Source organism: Kogia breviceps, chromosome 3 (assembly GCF_026419965.1).
Source record: "Kogia breviceps isolate mKogBre1 chromosome 3, mKogBre1 haplotype 1, whole genome shotgun sequence".
NCBI classification, from domain to species: Eukaryota; Metazoa; Chordata; class Mammalia; order Artiodactyla; family Physeteridae; genus Kogia; species Kogia breviceps.
The window spans coordinates 103,914,568-103,932,430 of NC_081312.1; the positions used below are offsets into that span (position 1 = coordinate 103,914,568).

Here is a 17,863-nt window from a genome sequence, read left to right on the forward strand (position 1 = left end):
GTTTCTGCATCATACTTTTTTTTTTTTTTTTTTTTTTTTTTTTTTTTTTTTTTTTTTGCGGTATGCGGGCCTCTCACTGCTGTGGCCTCTCCCGTTGCGGAGCACAGGCTCCGGACGCGCAGGCCTAGCGGCCATGGCTCACGGGCTTACTTGCTCCGCGGCATGTGGGATCTTCCCGGACCAGGGCACGAACCCGTGTCCCCTGCATCGGCAGGCGGATTCTTAACCACTGCGCCACCAGGGAAGCCCTGCATCATACTTTTTTAGGTGGTTAAATAAATTATTATGTAGCTAAAATTCAACTGAAATGTTAGTTTTCTTCCCATTCATGTTGAGCCAACATTGATTTTCTATAATTTATTCTTATTGGTGTAGGTTCTGATTTCTTGGAGCACACAACAAGTCTTTTTCTTCTTCTATTTGATATTGTTTTAAGGAAGTAAAGGGAGCTAACATAATTATTCTTCTATAGTCAAAACTCTCTGTTCCTTCAGAGAATGTTTCTTATGCAAATATTTATTTTTCAGACTTCTCACCTTTTTTTCAATTTCTAGGATAAAATAATCTGTCTTGAATTTGGGTTATAGAGCCATTAATGTTTATAAGGTTAAGACATACACACTATTTTCATTTTAAGTGTGCTCATAGTGCAGTATAATAATAACAGCAAATATTTCTCTTGAGCAATGTTTAATGTACTGTTCTAAGAGTTTACATATATTCACTCAATCTTGAAAACGTATGAGTTAGGTACTACTACTATTCTCTTTATAGATAAGGAAACTGAGACATAGGCTAAAAAAGTTGCCCAGTTTATATATCTAGCAAGTGACCATGGTAGATTATGAACTCACCAGTCTGGCTCCATAGGCTGTGTTTGTAATCATTAGTCATGATCCTTTAGGTCTTTCCAGGTTCTTGATTTTATAATTCCTAAGCTGTTTATCTGTTTGCACTTCTTGTCAAGTGACTGTGTATGCTGAAATTAATGATGTGATAATTCATTGCATATAGGAGAAAGATGTCCGGAAGTGGAAAGAAGAGTTACTAGACCAACGACGTAGGATGATGGAAGAGAAATTACTTCATGCTGAATTTAAACGAGAGGTGCAGTTACAAGCAATTGTTAAAAAAGCACAAGAGGAAGAAGCTAAGGTATAACTTAGGTGCTTTGAACATTGAATTAGTTACTTGAGTACTTTTTCAGTTGTTACACAAGAAGCTAATGTTTATCAAATGTTTATCCTGTGCCAGAATAACAGCATTTTTACATGCTTATTTGATACTTACTATGTGCAATATCTTATTCTTACAATAATCCTATGAGATATGTATTATTTTTTACAGGTTTATTGAGTTATAATTCACAGACAATAAATAACACATATGTGAAGCATTAGTTTGTTGAGTTTTGACATATATATTCCTGAAGCCATCAGTACAATGAAAATAATAAACAATTCCATCACCCTCAAAAGTTTCTTTATACCTCTTTGTAATTCATTCCTTCCTCCAACTCTATTACCATGCAATTGCTGATCTGCTTTTTGTCACTATGGATGTTAGTGTTTTCCAGAATTTTATATGAATGGAATCATAGAGTATGTACTCTTTCCTCTGGCATCTTTCACTCAGCATAGTTATTTTGAATTTTATCCATGCTGTTGTGTATCATTTCCTTTTCATTGCTGAGAAGTATACCATTGTGTAGAAATACCATAGTTTGTTAATCCTGTCACTTGTTGATGGACATTTGTTTTCATTCCAGTTTTTGGCTGTTATAGATATAGGTGCTGTGTAAATTCGTGTACAAGTCTTTGTGCAGAGGTGTGCTTTCATTTTCTCTGGTAAATACCTGAGATTGGCAGAGTCTTATGATAGGTTTAACTTTTAAAGAAACACTTTATATACTCTTACCAGCAGTGCAGGAGAGTTCTAGTTAGCCACATTCTCACCAACACTTGACATGGTTACATACTGTAATTCTAACCATTCCATATTAGTCTTTATGTATAGTGTCGTGAGGTTTTAATTTGCTTTCTGAACATCTTTTCACATGTGTATTTCTTGTCTGTAGCTCTTACAGTGTTTGTTCAAATATCTTTGTTAATTTTTAAAATTAGATTGTTTTGTTATTAGTCAAACAGTTCTCTTTTTCAGCTTTTCTGAAATATAATTAACAAATAAAACAGATATTTACATGGTGATTTGATATACATATACATTGTGAAAGAATTTCCCTCATCCAGTTAATTAACATATCCATCACCTCACTTATTTATCTTCTGTGTGTGTGTGAACATTTAAGTTCTACCCTCTTAGCGTATTTCAGTTATATCAGTACAATACAGTGTTATCAACTATAGTTACCATGTTATACATTAGATGCTCGGATTTCATTCATCTTATAATTAAAAGTTTGTCCCCTTTTACCAATCTCTCCCTGTTTCTATCTGCCTCCCCCAGGCCTGTGGCAACTACTTTTCTGTTCTCTCTTTCTTTGCGTTTTTTGAATTGAAGTATAGTTGATTTACAATATTGTGTTAGTTTCAGTTGTACAGCATAGTGATTCAGTATTTTTACAGATTATACTCCATTAAAAGTTATTACATGATAATGGCTGTAATTCCATGTAATAGCAATATATCCTTGTTATCTATTTTATACATAGTACTTTGTATGTCTTAATTCTGTACCCATAATTTGCCCCTCCCTTCTCTCCTCTTCCCTTTGGTTACCACTGGTTTGTTTGTTTTCTATATCTCTGAGTCGGTTTCTGTTTTGAATATATATTCATTTGTATTATTTTTTAGATTCCAATTATAAGTGATATCATACAGGTTTTGTCTTTCTCTGCCTGACTTACTTCACTAAGCATAACATTCTCTAGGTCCATCCATGTTGCTGCAAATGGCAGAATTTCATTTTTTTATGGTTGAATAATAGTCCATTGTATATATATGTCACATCTTTTTTATCCATTCATCTGTTGATGGGCATTTCTGTTAGTTCCATATCTGGACAGAAAATCAATAAGGCAGTGATGGTCTTAAATGATGCAATAGACTAGTTGGACCGAATAGATATCTGTAGGACATTATATTCAAAAACAGCAAAATAAACATTCTTTTCACGTGTACATGGAATGTTCTCCAGGATAGATCACATACTAGACCACAAAACAAGTCTCAACAAATTTAAGAGGATAGAAATTATATTGAGCATTTTTTCCAACCACAATGGTATGAAACTAGAAATCAACTACAGAAAGAAAAATCTGTTTCGATGAGTTTCACCTTTTCTTTTATATTCCAGATATAAGTGATACCATGCAGTATTTTTCTTTCTCTGTCTGGCTTATTTCACTTAGCATAATACCCTCCAGTTTCATCCATGTTGTCGCAAATAGCAGGATTTTTAGAGGACTTTGTATATTTTAGATATTAATATCTATGTTTTGCAAATATTTTCTCTCAGTCTACGGATTGCCTTTTCATTTTCTTAAAAGTGTCTTTTGAAGTTTTAAAAATTGGAAAGTTCCCATATATTGACTTTTTTTTTCTATACTTTGTTTTTCTGTGCCCTATTTTAAAAATCTTTACATAAACTTAAGGTCACTAAGATTTTCCCTTAAGTTTTCTCTAGAAGTTTTAAATTTTACGATAAGGTCTATGTTCCATTTTGAGTTAAGTTTTTATATGGTGTGAGGTAGGGTTGAGGTTCATTTTTTTCATATGGTTATATAATGTTCCAGTATCAGTTGTTAAAGAGACTATCTTTTGTATAATGGATTGCCGTAGACCCTTGTTGGAAAGCAGTTGGCTATATATGTGTGGGTCTATTTCTGGTTTTCTGTTCTGTCACATTTATCTTTATAAATAACACTTTATCTTCATTACTGTACCTTTATAATAAGTCATGAAATCAAGAAGTATAAATCCTTCAGTTTTATTTTCTTCTAAAACTATTTTTGCTCTTTTAGGTTCTTTGCATTTCCATGTAATTTATAGGATCAGCTTGTGAATTTCTACTCCTCCCCCCCAAAAGAGGCCTGCCTGTATTTTGATTAGAATTGCATTGAATATATAGATTAATCTGGGGGAGACTTGTCATCCTAATGATATTGAGTATTCTGAACCATATGTCTAATGGCATATATCTCCATTTATTTTGGTCTTTGTATATATTTTATGAAATTTATCTGCAGTTCATATTTTTAATGCTGTTGTCAATAGTAACTTGTTTTAAATTTATTTCTAATTGTTTGCTGCTAACTTATAGAAACACATTTGATTTTAGTGTATTACCTTATATCCTACAACCCTGCTGAACCTTCTAGTTCTAGTTTTTTTTTTTTTTTTTTTGTGATATGCGGGCCTCTCACTGCTGCGGCCTCTCCCGCTGCGGAGCACAGGCTCCAGACGCGCAGGCCCAGCAGCCATGGCCCACGGGCCCAGCCGCTCCACGGCATGTGGGATCCTCCCAGACTGGGGCACGAACCCGCGTCCCCTGCATCGGCAGGCGGACTCTCAACCACTGCGCCACCAGGGAAGTCCCTAGTTCTAGTTTTATTTCTTCTTTTCCTGTATGTTTTTCATTTTTAAATCTCCCTTTATTGCATTAACCAGTACTAGCACAATGTTGATTAGTGATGAGAACGAATATCATTGCCTTGCTCCTAATTTTAGGAAGAAAGTGTTCAGTCTTTCACCAGTAAGTGTGATATTAGCTGTAGGTCTTTCATAGATGTTCTTTATCAGATTGAGGAACTTCCTTTCTTTTTTCTTTTTTGCGGTACACGGGCCACTCACTGTTGTGGCCTCTCCCGTTGTGGAGCACAGGCTCTGGATGCACAGGCTCAGCAGCCATGGCTCACGGGCCTAGCCACTCTGCAGCATGTGGGATCTTTCCAGACCAGGGCATGAACTCATGTCCCCTGCATCGGCAGGAGGACTCTCAACCACTGCACCACCAGGGAAGCCCGAGGAACTTCCTTTCTATTCCTAGTTACTAAAATTTTTTAACCATGGACTTTGAATTTGGTTACCTGCTTTTTCTGCATTTATTGAGAGGATGTTATGTGTTTTTTTTAAGATCTTAAAATGGTGAATTTCAGTATTTGATTGTCAGATACCAAAGTAACTGTGCAATTCTAGGATAAACCTCACATGGTCATGATATAATATCAGTTTTATATTTTGATGTGCTTCATTTGCTAAAATTTTAAGAATTTTTGCATCAATGTTTGTGAGGGATTTTGATCTTTTTTTTTTCTTTTCTTATAATGTCTTTGTCTGCTTTTGGTAACAGAATATGCTGGCCTCCTAAAGTGACTTGGGAAGGGTTCCATCCTCTTCAGTTTTCTAAAGTAGTTTATGTGGAAGTGGTACAATTTCCTCCTTAAATTTTTTGTGGAATTTACCAATGAAGCTGTCTGGGCCTGGGGTTTTCTTTGTGGATGAGTTTTTTTTTTACTAAAAATTCCATTTTTTTATATACATAGGGCTATTCATATTATCTATTTCTCTTGTGTAATTTGTGTCTTTCTAGGAATCTGTCCATTTCCTTAATGACTAACAATATTGAGCGTCTATTTATGTGCCTATTGGCTGTTTGTATATCTTCCTTAGAAAAATGTCTATTCAAAGTCCATTGCTCATTTTTTTAAATTGGACTGTTGGTCTTTTTGTTGTTCAGCTGTAAGAGTTCTTCGTATATTCTCAATACTAGTCCTTTATCAGATATATAATTTGCAGATATTTTCTCTCACTGTGTAGCTTATCTTTTCACTTTGTTGATAATGTTCTTTGCACAAAAGTTTTTAATGTTGATGAGTTCAAATTATCTATCTTTTGTTTTATTTTTTGTACTTTTTGTGCTAAGAAATTATTGCCAAATTCAAAGTCATGAAGATTTACCTCTGTGTTTTCTTCTAAGAGTTTTATGGTTTTAGTTTTATATTTAGGTCATAGATACATTTTGAATTAATTATTATATACAGAATGAGGTAGGGGGTCTACCTTTATTCTTTTGCAGGTGGATATCATTTGTCCAAGCACTGCTTCTTAAAGACACTATTCTTTCCCCAGTGAATGGTCTTGTCACACTTACTGGAAATCAGTTAGCCATAGGTGTACAGGTATATTTCTCTTCTCTTAGTTCTATTCCACTGGTCTATACATCTATACTTACGCTGGTATCACACTGTTTTGATTACTGTAGCACTTTAGTAAGCTTTGAAATCAGGACTATAGTCCTCCAACTTCGTTCTTTTTAATGTTGTCTTAGCTATTTGGGATAACTTGCAGTTAGGATGAGGATGAGTTTTCCATTTCCATAAAAAAGTCCATTGGAGTTTTGTTAGGATTGCATTGAATTTTTACGGTGCTTTGGGTAGTATTGTCATCTTAATAATATTAGATCTTCCAATCCATGAACACACGGTATCTTTCCATTTATTTAAATCTTCCTTAATTTCTTTATGGAGTGTTTTCTAATTTTCAGGGCACAAGCCTTTCACCTTCTTGTTTAAATTAATTCCTAAGTATTGATTGTACTCTTTTGGAGGTGACTGTAAATGGAATTGTTTTCTTAATTTCATTTTCAGATTGTTTATTACTAGTGTATAGAAATACAATTGATTGTTATATATTGATCTTATCTCCTGCAACCTTGCTTGAACTTGCTCATTAGTTGTAATAGCTTTTTAGTGGATTCCTTAAGATTTTCTATATTCAAGATCATACCATCTGCAACTAGAGATAGTTTTACTTCTTCTTTACCAATATGGATGGCTTTGATTATTTTTGTTGTTGTTGTTGCTTACTGCTCAGGATACAACCTGCAATACAATACTGAATAGAAGTGGTAAGAGCGGACTTTCTTGTCTTGTTCCTAATCTTTGGAGTGGGGGACCTTTAGTCTTTCATCATCAAGTGTGATGTTAGGTATGGGGTTTTCATAGATACCCTTCAAAGATTGAGGAAATTCCTTTTTACTCCTAGTTTGGTGAGTGTTTTTATCATGAAGGAGTATTGGATTTTGTCAAATCCTTTTTCTCCATCTATTGCAAGAATAATGTGGTTTTGTCCTTTGTTCTTTTGATATTTGCTGTGTTACATTAATTGAATTTCATATATTTTATATATTTGTCTAATTTTTTAGTTGTTTAAGGTGGGAGGGTGCATCTGGACCCTATCACTCCATCATAGCTGGAAGTCAAAATTCTGAACTATGTATTATTTTTATTTTTATTTTTATTTTATTTATTTATTTATTTATTTATTTTGTGGTACACTGGCCTCTCACTGTTGTGGCCTCTCCCGTTGCGGAGCACAGGCTCTGGATGCGCAGGCTCAGTGGCCATGGCTCACAGGCCCAGCCGCTCCGTGGCATGTGGGATCTTCCTGGACCGGTGCACGAACCCGTGTCCCCTGCATCAGCAGGCGGATTCTCAACCACTGCGCCACCAGGGAAGCCCCTATTTTTATATTTTAGAGGAGCAGTCTGAAGGCAGATTGTTGATGGTCATACAGCCAGAATTAAAATCCTGGTGTTTGTGGTTCTAAAGCCTATGCTTTTACCACTGTTCTTATTATTGGTTTAGTATTTTCATTTTGTGGTCTTTTTTTATATTACTTGTATGAATTTTGATCTAATTGCCTAATGTATTTACTTTCCTTATAATCTCATTAAACCAAAGTGGCTTCTATAAACATATTAACCCAAGCTATAGTTTAAAGAATTTCCATCAAGATAAGTGGTTGACTGCTGGTTGTTTTTACATAAAGATATCAGCTACCATTTGCAGTTTTAAAAATTCTTAATAATCCAGGTTTACTGAGTTAAGAGTCTGTACTAAGATTTTTGCTAATATGAAATTCTGCTTTAAAACCATGCTACCAACTGCTGCCCTATTAGTTCTCTTAATTTTCATTGCTTTCTCTTCGATAATCTCTGAAACCCTCTTTTGAAATGTATCTACAAAGAAAATGAAAATAGACAATCTAGGTTTTTCTTGTTGTCTCCTTCATTTAAATATTTTATGAATGAATTGTTCTTAGTATAATTACATAAATATCTTAAAAGTTTGTGTGAAACATTGCCAATTACTTTCATCCTCAGACATCTTAATCTATGAGACAAAACCTCCTCCTACCTTTGGTTTTATCACATGCCAGTATTTCCCAGTCTTGCCTGATTCTAACAGTAATCTGAGTTGTTAAAAAGAGAGATTTCCAAGCTTTGCAGGTTTTTTTCAGTAATGCTAGAGTGGCCCATGAGGAGCTTTATTTTTTTATAAGCCCCCCCAGGTGATTTTTTTGATCAGGAAATTTGGTTCCACATATATCAAAGAGTTGCTCCTTCTTCAGAAGTAATTTTTCATCATAATAGTGAGGACTGCAGTCTCTGGAGTTAGATAAATTTGGATTCAGGTCCTGAGTCTACCATGTAGTAGCTGAATGGTCTCAGGTGTTATTTTAGCCTCTCAGTCTATTTGTTGATCTGTAAAATAGGAATAGTCTTACCTACATCTCAAAGAATTGCTGAAAGGATTAAATTAGGTTGTGCATATTGTGAAGCAGTTAATGCCATCCTTGGTATGCTATAAATACTCTGTAAAATATTAGAATTTCATAGAATGCCACATCCTATTTGTGTTCCAATTCCTAACTTTTTCTTAAGTCCCTAATGCATTTCTGTTGTTTTATTACTACTCCAGAAGTTCTAATAATCCAGCGATTTAAAATATACTTAAGTTCCACTAGAACTGAAGAAAATGTCCTTGAGACATACCAAATATATTTATTTCAGTCCTGTGTAAGATAAAATTTTCCACATACACTTTTTTGTGAGTTCTTGGCATAAATTAACAGTCATTTCAAATGTCTTAGTTCTTTCTTGGATACACAGATGATTGAAAATAAGTCATCTACTATTTAGTTGATAGTGATTATTATTGCAGGCAGAGTTATTCAGTACCTGATTTTGTAATTTATTTAATAGTATAAAAATGGCTTTTATTTTCAGTTTCTTAATGGTCTCATTGATTGCTTTTCAGATGCAACGTGTCTACTCATAATTACAGGGTTTTGGGAGGTTTTTTGAGGAAAAGACATCTTTTTCCTTATTGATGGCAGTAGCCTTTTCCTTTTGCTGTGTCCTCTTGCCTGCTTTTAAAATTTGCTTCATCAGTTATCTTTTTGTGCCTGCTCCTTTGCTTTCTTCCTCTAGAATGACTACTTCCACCTATTCTATAGATTACCTATTCTTTCCTTTTGGAAATCACTAGATTCCTAGAAAGAGCTGCCTGTGCTAATTTCCACTACCTCATCACTGCTGTCTTCTTGAATTCCTTATGACACCATTTTTCCTCTGTGCTATACTGTACTTTCCTTTCAGAATGTTACTCTGTTATCACTATGTTTAAAAGCCTTTCTGGATCTGTTCATTATCAACACTGTTATGTATTTTTTTTCTAGAATACTTTCTTCTGCACTATCTTGATTTTCCTTCTGCTTTCCTAACCAATGCTTTACTATCTTCCCTTTTGCTTTTGCTGCTTAAATGTTACTTTCTTTAGTCCACTTCACTTATTCCTTTCCTTGAATATCACAATCATTCTCATTGCTTCAGCTATCCTCTCTGTAGTGACTCCTAGATCTTCATTTTAACCCCACCCTCTCAAGCTCTAGACTCAATTACCTATTGCTTGATGATTGTATCCAGTGAAACTCATCAGCTCATCACCCCTGTATCCCAAATCATTTGCCTTTCCTAAATTCATATTTCAGATGAATGGTATCACTAGTTTCCCATTAATCTAGACTTGGAAAGCTTGTGATCATTTATCAATATTTGCAGTTGTTATTCTTGCCTTTTGTCCCTACTCCCTTCAAATTAATCTTTCTAAGGGCATTATTGTATTACCTCTCAACTTAAAAACCTTCAGGGACTTTCTCTTGTCTTTAGGTCTTAGTATAAATGCATTACTCTAGCTTTCTTTAATACTGTTTTATATGTAGAATAGTGGCCATATTGTTATGAAAATGGTTTGTTCTTATTTTAAAGAATTTGAGCAATATGTAGCAAAGGAAACTTAAAATCCTACCCTCAGAAATAGCTACCATTTATATTATAAATACTCTTCCAGAAATCTCTTTAGAATAATGTTAAGATTGAATGAATAGATAACTTTATAAAATAGAATTATACTCTCGGGCTTCCCTGGTGGCGCAGTGGTTGAGTCTGCCTGCCAGTGCAGGGGACACGGGTTTGAGCCCTGGTCTGGGAAGATCCCACATGCCGCGGAACAGCTAGGTCCATGAGCTACAACTGCTGAGCCTGCGCATCTGGAGCCTGTGCTCCACAACGAGAGGCCGTGACAGTGAAAGGCCCACACACCGCGATGAAGAGTGATCCCCACTTGCCGCAACTAGAGAAAGCCCTCGCACAGAAACAGACCCAACACAGCCAAAAAAATTAATTAATTAATTAATTTTAAAAAAGAATTATACTATCCATGATACTTCTTAATAAGAAGTATTCATTTCTATTTTAGTTCCATTTTAAGAGAAGGAAGTGACATGGAAGTAAAATTGAGGGAATTATTGAATTTGTAATAAATGTTTCTTTATCACAAGATCTCCTCCCAACAATTTTCAGTTTCATTATTTTTACATTGTTAAGGTTTATAACATTTACATTTTGCTCTGAAACTATAAATTCCACAGTTTAGTTTTCCTTCTATGTATGAATGGATGCACAGCTTGCCTAATCCTCCATTCATGAGTTCTTTGTTTTGACCTGGTTGGCTGGATTTTATTAACAAGTAATTTTTTCAGGAAGAGGTTATTGTGCTCTATTCCTTGAGTTCTTAGGTATCAAAGGCCTCTGGCATTTCTGAGTACATCTTGGCTAGAGATCAGATTCATGGTTCAGAATATCTTTCCTTCAAAGTTTTGTAGGCATTATTCCATGTTTTTCTAGCATTAACTAATTCTGTGGAGAAGCCTGAGGCCAGACAGATTTTTTTCTCCCTCTTTCTCATAGATGACTTGCATTTACTGCCTGGAAGCTTAAAAAATTTGTGCTTGTTACTTAATGTTTTGTGATTTAGTAAGGATATTCTCAGTTTTGATCTTCTGAATAAATTCTTCATGAAATAAAGTGGGCTCTCTCAATTTTCAGTATTTCTTTATTTCAGGGAAAATTTTCTGTATTATATATTGGAATATTTTGTCTTTCTTAACTTTACAGATATTATTCTTACATTAGGTCATCTTAACTTGTTCTCAATGTTCAAAAGTTATTACTTACACATACATTTTCATTTTAAAGTCCATATTAACTGTGATTATAACAAGCCTTTTCTCTGTTAGTGATTTGATTTTTTACCATCTTTGCTCTGTTTCATGCTTTTTCTAATTTAATTAATTCTGTGATTGTGTTATTGTCCTAAGTTTCCTTAACTCTCTAGTCTTCCTTTATTTTATCATGTCATTTATCATCTTTTTGCACCTTTAAATTCAGGTTCGTGTTGACTTCTTTTATAGTACAAAGTTTGCCTAGGAGATATTCTGCTGTTTCTTTGGTTATGTTTTCTTACAGTTAATTTCCAGGAAACGTCTTCTTTATTTATTTTTTTACTTACTTACAGATTGATTGAGATATCATTGACATATCACAATTGTATATATTAAGGTATACAACTTGATATTTTGATATACATATACATTGTGGGATGATCACTACAATCCAACTAATTAAAATATCTGTTACCTCTACTTAGTTACTGTGTGTTTGTGCGTGCGCACATGCTAAGAAGATTTCAGATCTATCTTCTTAGCAAATTTCAAGTATATAGTACAGTACTATTAACTATTATCACCATGCTGTACATTACATCTCCAAACATATTCAACTAGCATAACTAAAATTTTGTAGCATTTGACCAACATAACAGATTGGAATTTTTATGCTGCTTTTGCGCATTCTTCCCTCTGAATTTTATTTTATTTATTTTGTCTGGAGCATTAGGTCCCATTTCTTTTTCTTTCATCTTGATTATGTTTAACATGTGACCCTTGATACATTATGATTAATTTTCCTTGAGCATACCTGTTTGTTTATACTTTCAGTATACCTTGAGAAATGATTATATTGTTAATTTACTTATGCAACTGGTTACATGGGATGGAGATTGGGAAATCTTTGCTAGAACTGTATTCAAACTTTCTTGTTTCAGTTTGTAACATATCTAGTGATAGGTTTTATTTCATCCAACATGGATTCCTGGAGTCTATACTTCTTTCAGAGAGAGTAGCTCCAGTGTTTGTTTACTTCCCTATTTCACTCTACCTTTTTCACTGTGGCATGCCTTCCTTCTGGCTTTCAAGAATTAGAAATTTGAGCCCAACAGACATTTTCCAGTTTTTTATCATTAGCTGTACTTTACTCATAAAAACTTTACTCTCCTTTACCATTGATCTATATTTCTGTTTTTGTGACAGTACCATACTGCCTTGATTACTGTAGCTTTGCAGTATAGTTTGAAGTCAAGGAGCCTGATTCCTCCAACTCCATTTTTCTTTCTCTAGATTGCTTTGGCTATTTGGTGTCTTCCGCGTTTCCATATGAATTGTAAAATTTTTTGTTCTAATTCTGTGAAGAATGCCATTGGTAGTTTGATAGGGATTGCATTGAATCTGTAAATTACCTTGGGTAGTATATTCATTTTCACAATATTGATTCTTCCAGTCCAAGAACATGGTATATTCCTCCATCTGTTTATGTCACCTGTGATTCCTTTCATCAGTGTTTTATAGTTTTATGAGTACAAGTCTTTTGCCTCCTTAGGCACATTTATTCCTGGGTATTTTATTCTTTTTGTTGCAGTGGTAAATGGGAGTGTTTCCTTAATTGCACTTTCTGAGTTTTCGTTGTTGCTGTATAGGAATGCCAGAGATTTCTGTGCATTAATTTTGTATCCTGCAACCTCATCAAATTCATTGATTAGTTCTAGTAGTTTTCTGGTGGCATCTTTAGGATTTTCTATGTACAGTGTCATGTCATCGGCAAACAGTAACAGTTTTACTTCTTCTTTTCCAATTTGTATTCCTTTTATTTCTTTTTCTTCTCTGAGTGCTGTGGCTAGGACTTCCAAAACTATGATGAATAAGACTGGCGAGAGTGGACATCCTTGTCTTGTTCCTGATCTTAGTGGAAATGATTTCAGTTTTTCACCATTAAGTATGATGTTTGCTGTGGTTTTGTCATAAACGGCCTTTATTATGTTGAGGTAGGTTCTCTCTATGCCCATTTTTTCTGGATAGTTTTTATCATAAATCCGTGTTGAATTTTGTCAAAAGCTTTTTCCTGCATCTGTTGAGATGATCGTATGGTTTTTATTCCTTAATTTGTTAATCTGGTGTATCACATTGATTGATTTGCATATATTGAAGAATCCTTGCATCCCTGGGATAAATCCCACTTGATCATGTTGTATGTTTCTTTTAATGTGCTGTTGGATTCTGTTTGCTATGTTTGTTGAGGATTTTGCATCTATGTTCATCAGTGACACTGGTCTGTAATTTTATTTTTTTGTGATATCTTTTTCTGGTTTTGGTATCAGGGTGATGGTGGCTTCATAGAATGAATTTGGGAGTGTTTCTCCCTCTGCAATATTATGGAAGAATTTGAGAAGGATAGGTGTTAGCTCTTCTCTAAATGTTTGATAGAATTCGCCTGTGAAGCCATCTGGTCCTGGATTTTTGTTTCTTGGAAGATTTTTAATTATGGCTTCAATTTCATTACTTGTGATGGGTCTGTTTATATTTTCTAATTCTTCCTGGTTCAGTCTTAGAAAATTTTACCTTTCCAAGAATTTGTCCATTTCTTTGTGATTGTCCATTTTATTGGCCTATAGTTGTTTGCAGTAGTCTCTTATAATCCTTTGTATTTCTGCAGTGTCAGTTGTGGTTTCTCCTTTTTCATTTCCAATTTTATTGATTTGAGTCCTCTCCCTTTTTTTCTTGATGAGTCTGGCTAAGGGTTTATCAATTTTGTTTATCTTCTCAAAGAACCAGCTTTTAGTTTTATTGATCTTTGCTATAGTTTTCTTTGTTTCTATTTCATTTAATTATGTTGGTTAGAGTGTAAATTGATATAACCACTATGGAAAATGGTATGGAGGTGTCTTAAAAAACGAAATATAGAACTACCATATGACCCAGCAATTCCACTACTGAGCATATACCCTGAGAAGACCATAATTCAAAAAGAGTCATGTACCACAGTGTGCATTGCAGTACTATTTACTAGCCAGGACATGGAACCAACCTAAATTTCCATCAACAGATGAATGGATAAAGAAGATGTGACACATATATACAATGGAATATTACTCAGCCATAAAAAAATGAAATCGAGTTATTTGTAGTGAGGTGGATGGACCTAGAATCTGTCATACAGAGTGAAGTAAGTCAGAAAGAGAAAAACAAATACTGTATGTTAACACATATATATGGAATCTAAAAAAAAATGGTACTGATGAACCTAGTTGCAGGGCAGGAATAAAGAGGTAGACATAGAGATTGGACTTGAGGACATAGGGTGGGAGGGCAAAGCTGGAGCAAAGTTAGAGTAGCTTTAGCATATATACACTACTGAATGTAAAACAGTTGGCTGGTGGGAAGCAGCAGCATAGCACAGGGAGATCAGCTTGGTGTTTTGTGATGATCTAGGAGGGTGGGATAGGGAGGATGGGATGGAGGCTCAAGAGGAAGGGGATGTGGGGACATGTGTCTGCGTATGGCTGATTCACTTCATCGTGCAACAGAAACTAACACAGTATTGTGAAGCAATTTTACTCCAATAAAGATCTATTTAAAAAAACTGTACTCTCTAACAAAACTTGACTGTTAAGACTCAATATATGTGAATTTGAGGATGAGGTATATAGTTTAATACCTTGTACCTAATTGTCACTTATTTGGTGTATGTTGAAGAAGAATTATTTGTTTGTTTACTTTAAGTTTTGTCATCTCAAACTCATTAGAATAATATACATACCTATCAAAACTTAATGTAACTTGTATAATGTCAAATCACAGTGATATTAAGTAACTTTATAAAATGGTTTCTATAAAAATCTTAATTTGTCTCTTAAAAACATTTCAGTGAAGGCCTAAATAGACATTTCTCCAAAGAAGACAATATAAATGGCTAACAGTTACATGAAAAGATGCTCACCATCACTAATTATTAGAGAAATGCAAGTCAAAACTACAATGAGGTACCATCCTACACTGGTCATAATGGCCATCATTAAAAAGTCTACAAATAACAAATGCTGGAGAGGGTGTGGAAGAAAGGGAACCCTCCTACAAAATTGGTGACCATATAAATTGGTACAGCCACTATGGGGAACAATATGGAGGTTCCTCAAAAAACTAAAAATAGAGTTGCCATATGATATAGCAATTCCACTCCTGGACATATATCTGGACAAAACTATAACTCAAAAAGACACATGCACCCCTATGTTCATAGCAGCACTATTTACAGTATCCAAGACATGGAAACAACCTAAATGACCATTGACAGATTAATGGATAAAGAAGATGTAAATATATACAATGGAATATTACTCAGCCATAAAAAGAATGAAATAGTGCCATTTGCATCTACGTGGATGGACCTAGAGATGATCACATTAAGTGAAGTAAGTCAGAAAGAGATGACAAATACCATATGATATCATTATTCATAGAATCTAAGCTATGACACAAATGAACTTATCTATGAAACAGAAACAGACTCATAGACATAGAGAACAGACTTGTGGTTGCCAAGGGGGAGGGTTGGATTGGGAATTTGGGACTAGCAGATGCAAACTATTGATATTATATATAGAATGGATAAACAACAAGGTCATATTGTATGGCACAGGGAATTATATTCAATATCCTGTAATAAATTATAATGGAAAAGAATATATGTATATGTATAACTGAATCACTTTGCTGTACACCGAAACTAAACCAACATTGTAAATCAACTATACTTCAATAAAAAAATATATTTCAATGGCAGACCTTTACTCTAAATCAGGGGTCCCCAACCCCCTGGCCACGGACCATTAGCGGTCCTGTGGTCTGTTAGGAACCAGGCCACACAGCAGGAGGTGAGTGGTGGCCAACCAAGCGGCTTCATATGCTGCTCCACATCACTTCCGTTACCACCTGAACAGTGCTTGCATTACCGCCTGTACCATCACTCGCATTAATGCCTGAACCATCCTCCCACCATCCCCCGTCCGTAGAAAAACTGTCTTCCACGAAACCAGTCCTTGGTGCCAGCAAGGTTGGGGACCACCTCTCTAAATCACTTCTTACTGTGGCCTATGGGTTTGTTATATACACTGGATTATTATCCATTTGGGGGATAAGTATTGAAAGAAAAGACTATAAGTCATTCATTTTTTGGTCTATGCCTTAAAGCTGGTTTGTATTATTATATAAAGACTGTTAAGTTTCTTATTTTTGTGATTTGCCTTAGAATTAACCTGATTTGAAACTTTCTTTGTTTTTTTTATTGCAGGTAAACGAAATTGCCTTTATAAATACCCTCGAAGCCCAGAACAAACGCCATGATGTTTTATCAAAATTGAAGGAATATGAGCAGAGGCTTAATGAGTTACAGGAAGAGCGTCAGCGAAGACAGGAAGAAAAGCAAGCACGTGATGAAGCTGTTCAGGTAGAATTTTATTCAGCAATCATTTATTGAGCACCAGCCATTTTCTAGGCTCTGAACCAGGTGCTGAGGATAGAAAAAGGAGTAAGACCAAGTCTGTGTTCCCAAGGATGCATGGTTTAGTGTAGCACGGTTTGGAAACAGGAAGTCTGATTGCCAAGTCAGTGTTTACTCCTTCAGATAGGGTTATCAGTGTTTTTGTCAATTTGAATCTCTAGTCTCAACCAGATGAAGGACTAAATTGCTCTGGACAGATTATTATCTATTCTTTTCTAATTGGGTAGGGCAAGAATATGTTCCTTTCTTCCCTTACAAATGGATTGTGTTTGAACCAATGTGTATAGCCTTAAAGAACTGGGCAATCTTTATGCTTATGACAAGGAGCACCTGTCATGTATTGGGCAGTGTCATCAGGTACTTTAACCTCTGTAGCATACCCTAAGTTGGTTACCATTTTCAGGATGGGAAGAAGACTTAACATATAAACTTTAGTGATGGTTTTAAACTATTTAAGTCTTCATCAAGATCAAATATGGAAGCAGACATACTTTATCTATTATGACTAATATTTGTTTATTCATTCAGTCATCATTTATTGAATTACTACTATAATCTGTGTGCTGTGCTTTGCTCAAGGACATGAAAAAGATATATCCTTGATCTCAATGGGAAGACATATATGTAAACAGATCTTAACCCATTGGGATTAGCGTAACAGTAAAGGCGTTTTTGGAAGCCCAAAGGAGAACCTGTTACTCAAACTGAGAGTGACAAAGACGTGAGAACGTCAGGAAAAGCTTCCTGGAGGAGGTGGTGCCTCAACTAAGTTTTGAAAACTGAGACAGTTGTAAATGGTGCAAAGTAGGCATTCTATGCAGGAGATGAGTGAGTACGGCATGTACAGTTAGGGACCTGACCATGAAGAGCTTTGTTGTTACGTTAAAAGCTAGGTATGTTATTAATGTTTCATGCTTCTTCATGTCACTGGTAATTTTAGGAAATTAAAATATCCTTACAGTTTTCAAGTTTATTGGTTACTTTATGCTCTCTTTGTACACTAGCAAGCAGTCCCATATTCACCCCAATCTCTATTTGATTTGAGTTCAAG

The 17,863-nt window shown here is 34.9% G+C and overlaps 1 protein-coding gene across 4 annotated transcripts in view; it reads left to right on the plus strand.

Moving 5' to 3' along the window:
• Positions 1-17,863, plus strand: part of SCAPER (S-phase cyclin A associated protein in the ER) — a 499,446-nt gene that overhangs the window by 162,685 nt on the left and 318,898 nt on the right. For all 4 annotated transcript variants that reach the window (XM_067029410.1, XM_067029411.1, XM_067029413.1 and 1 more), the window contains 2 exons: positions 1,015-1,155; positions 16,603-16,758. In XM_067029410.1, the coding sequence (XP_066885511.1) occupies positions 1,015-1,155; positions 16,603-16,758 (297 nt within the window). The remainder of the gene's footprint in view (positions 1-1,014; positions 1,156-16,602; positions 16,759-17,863) is intronic.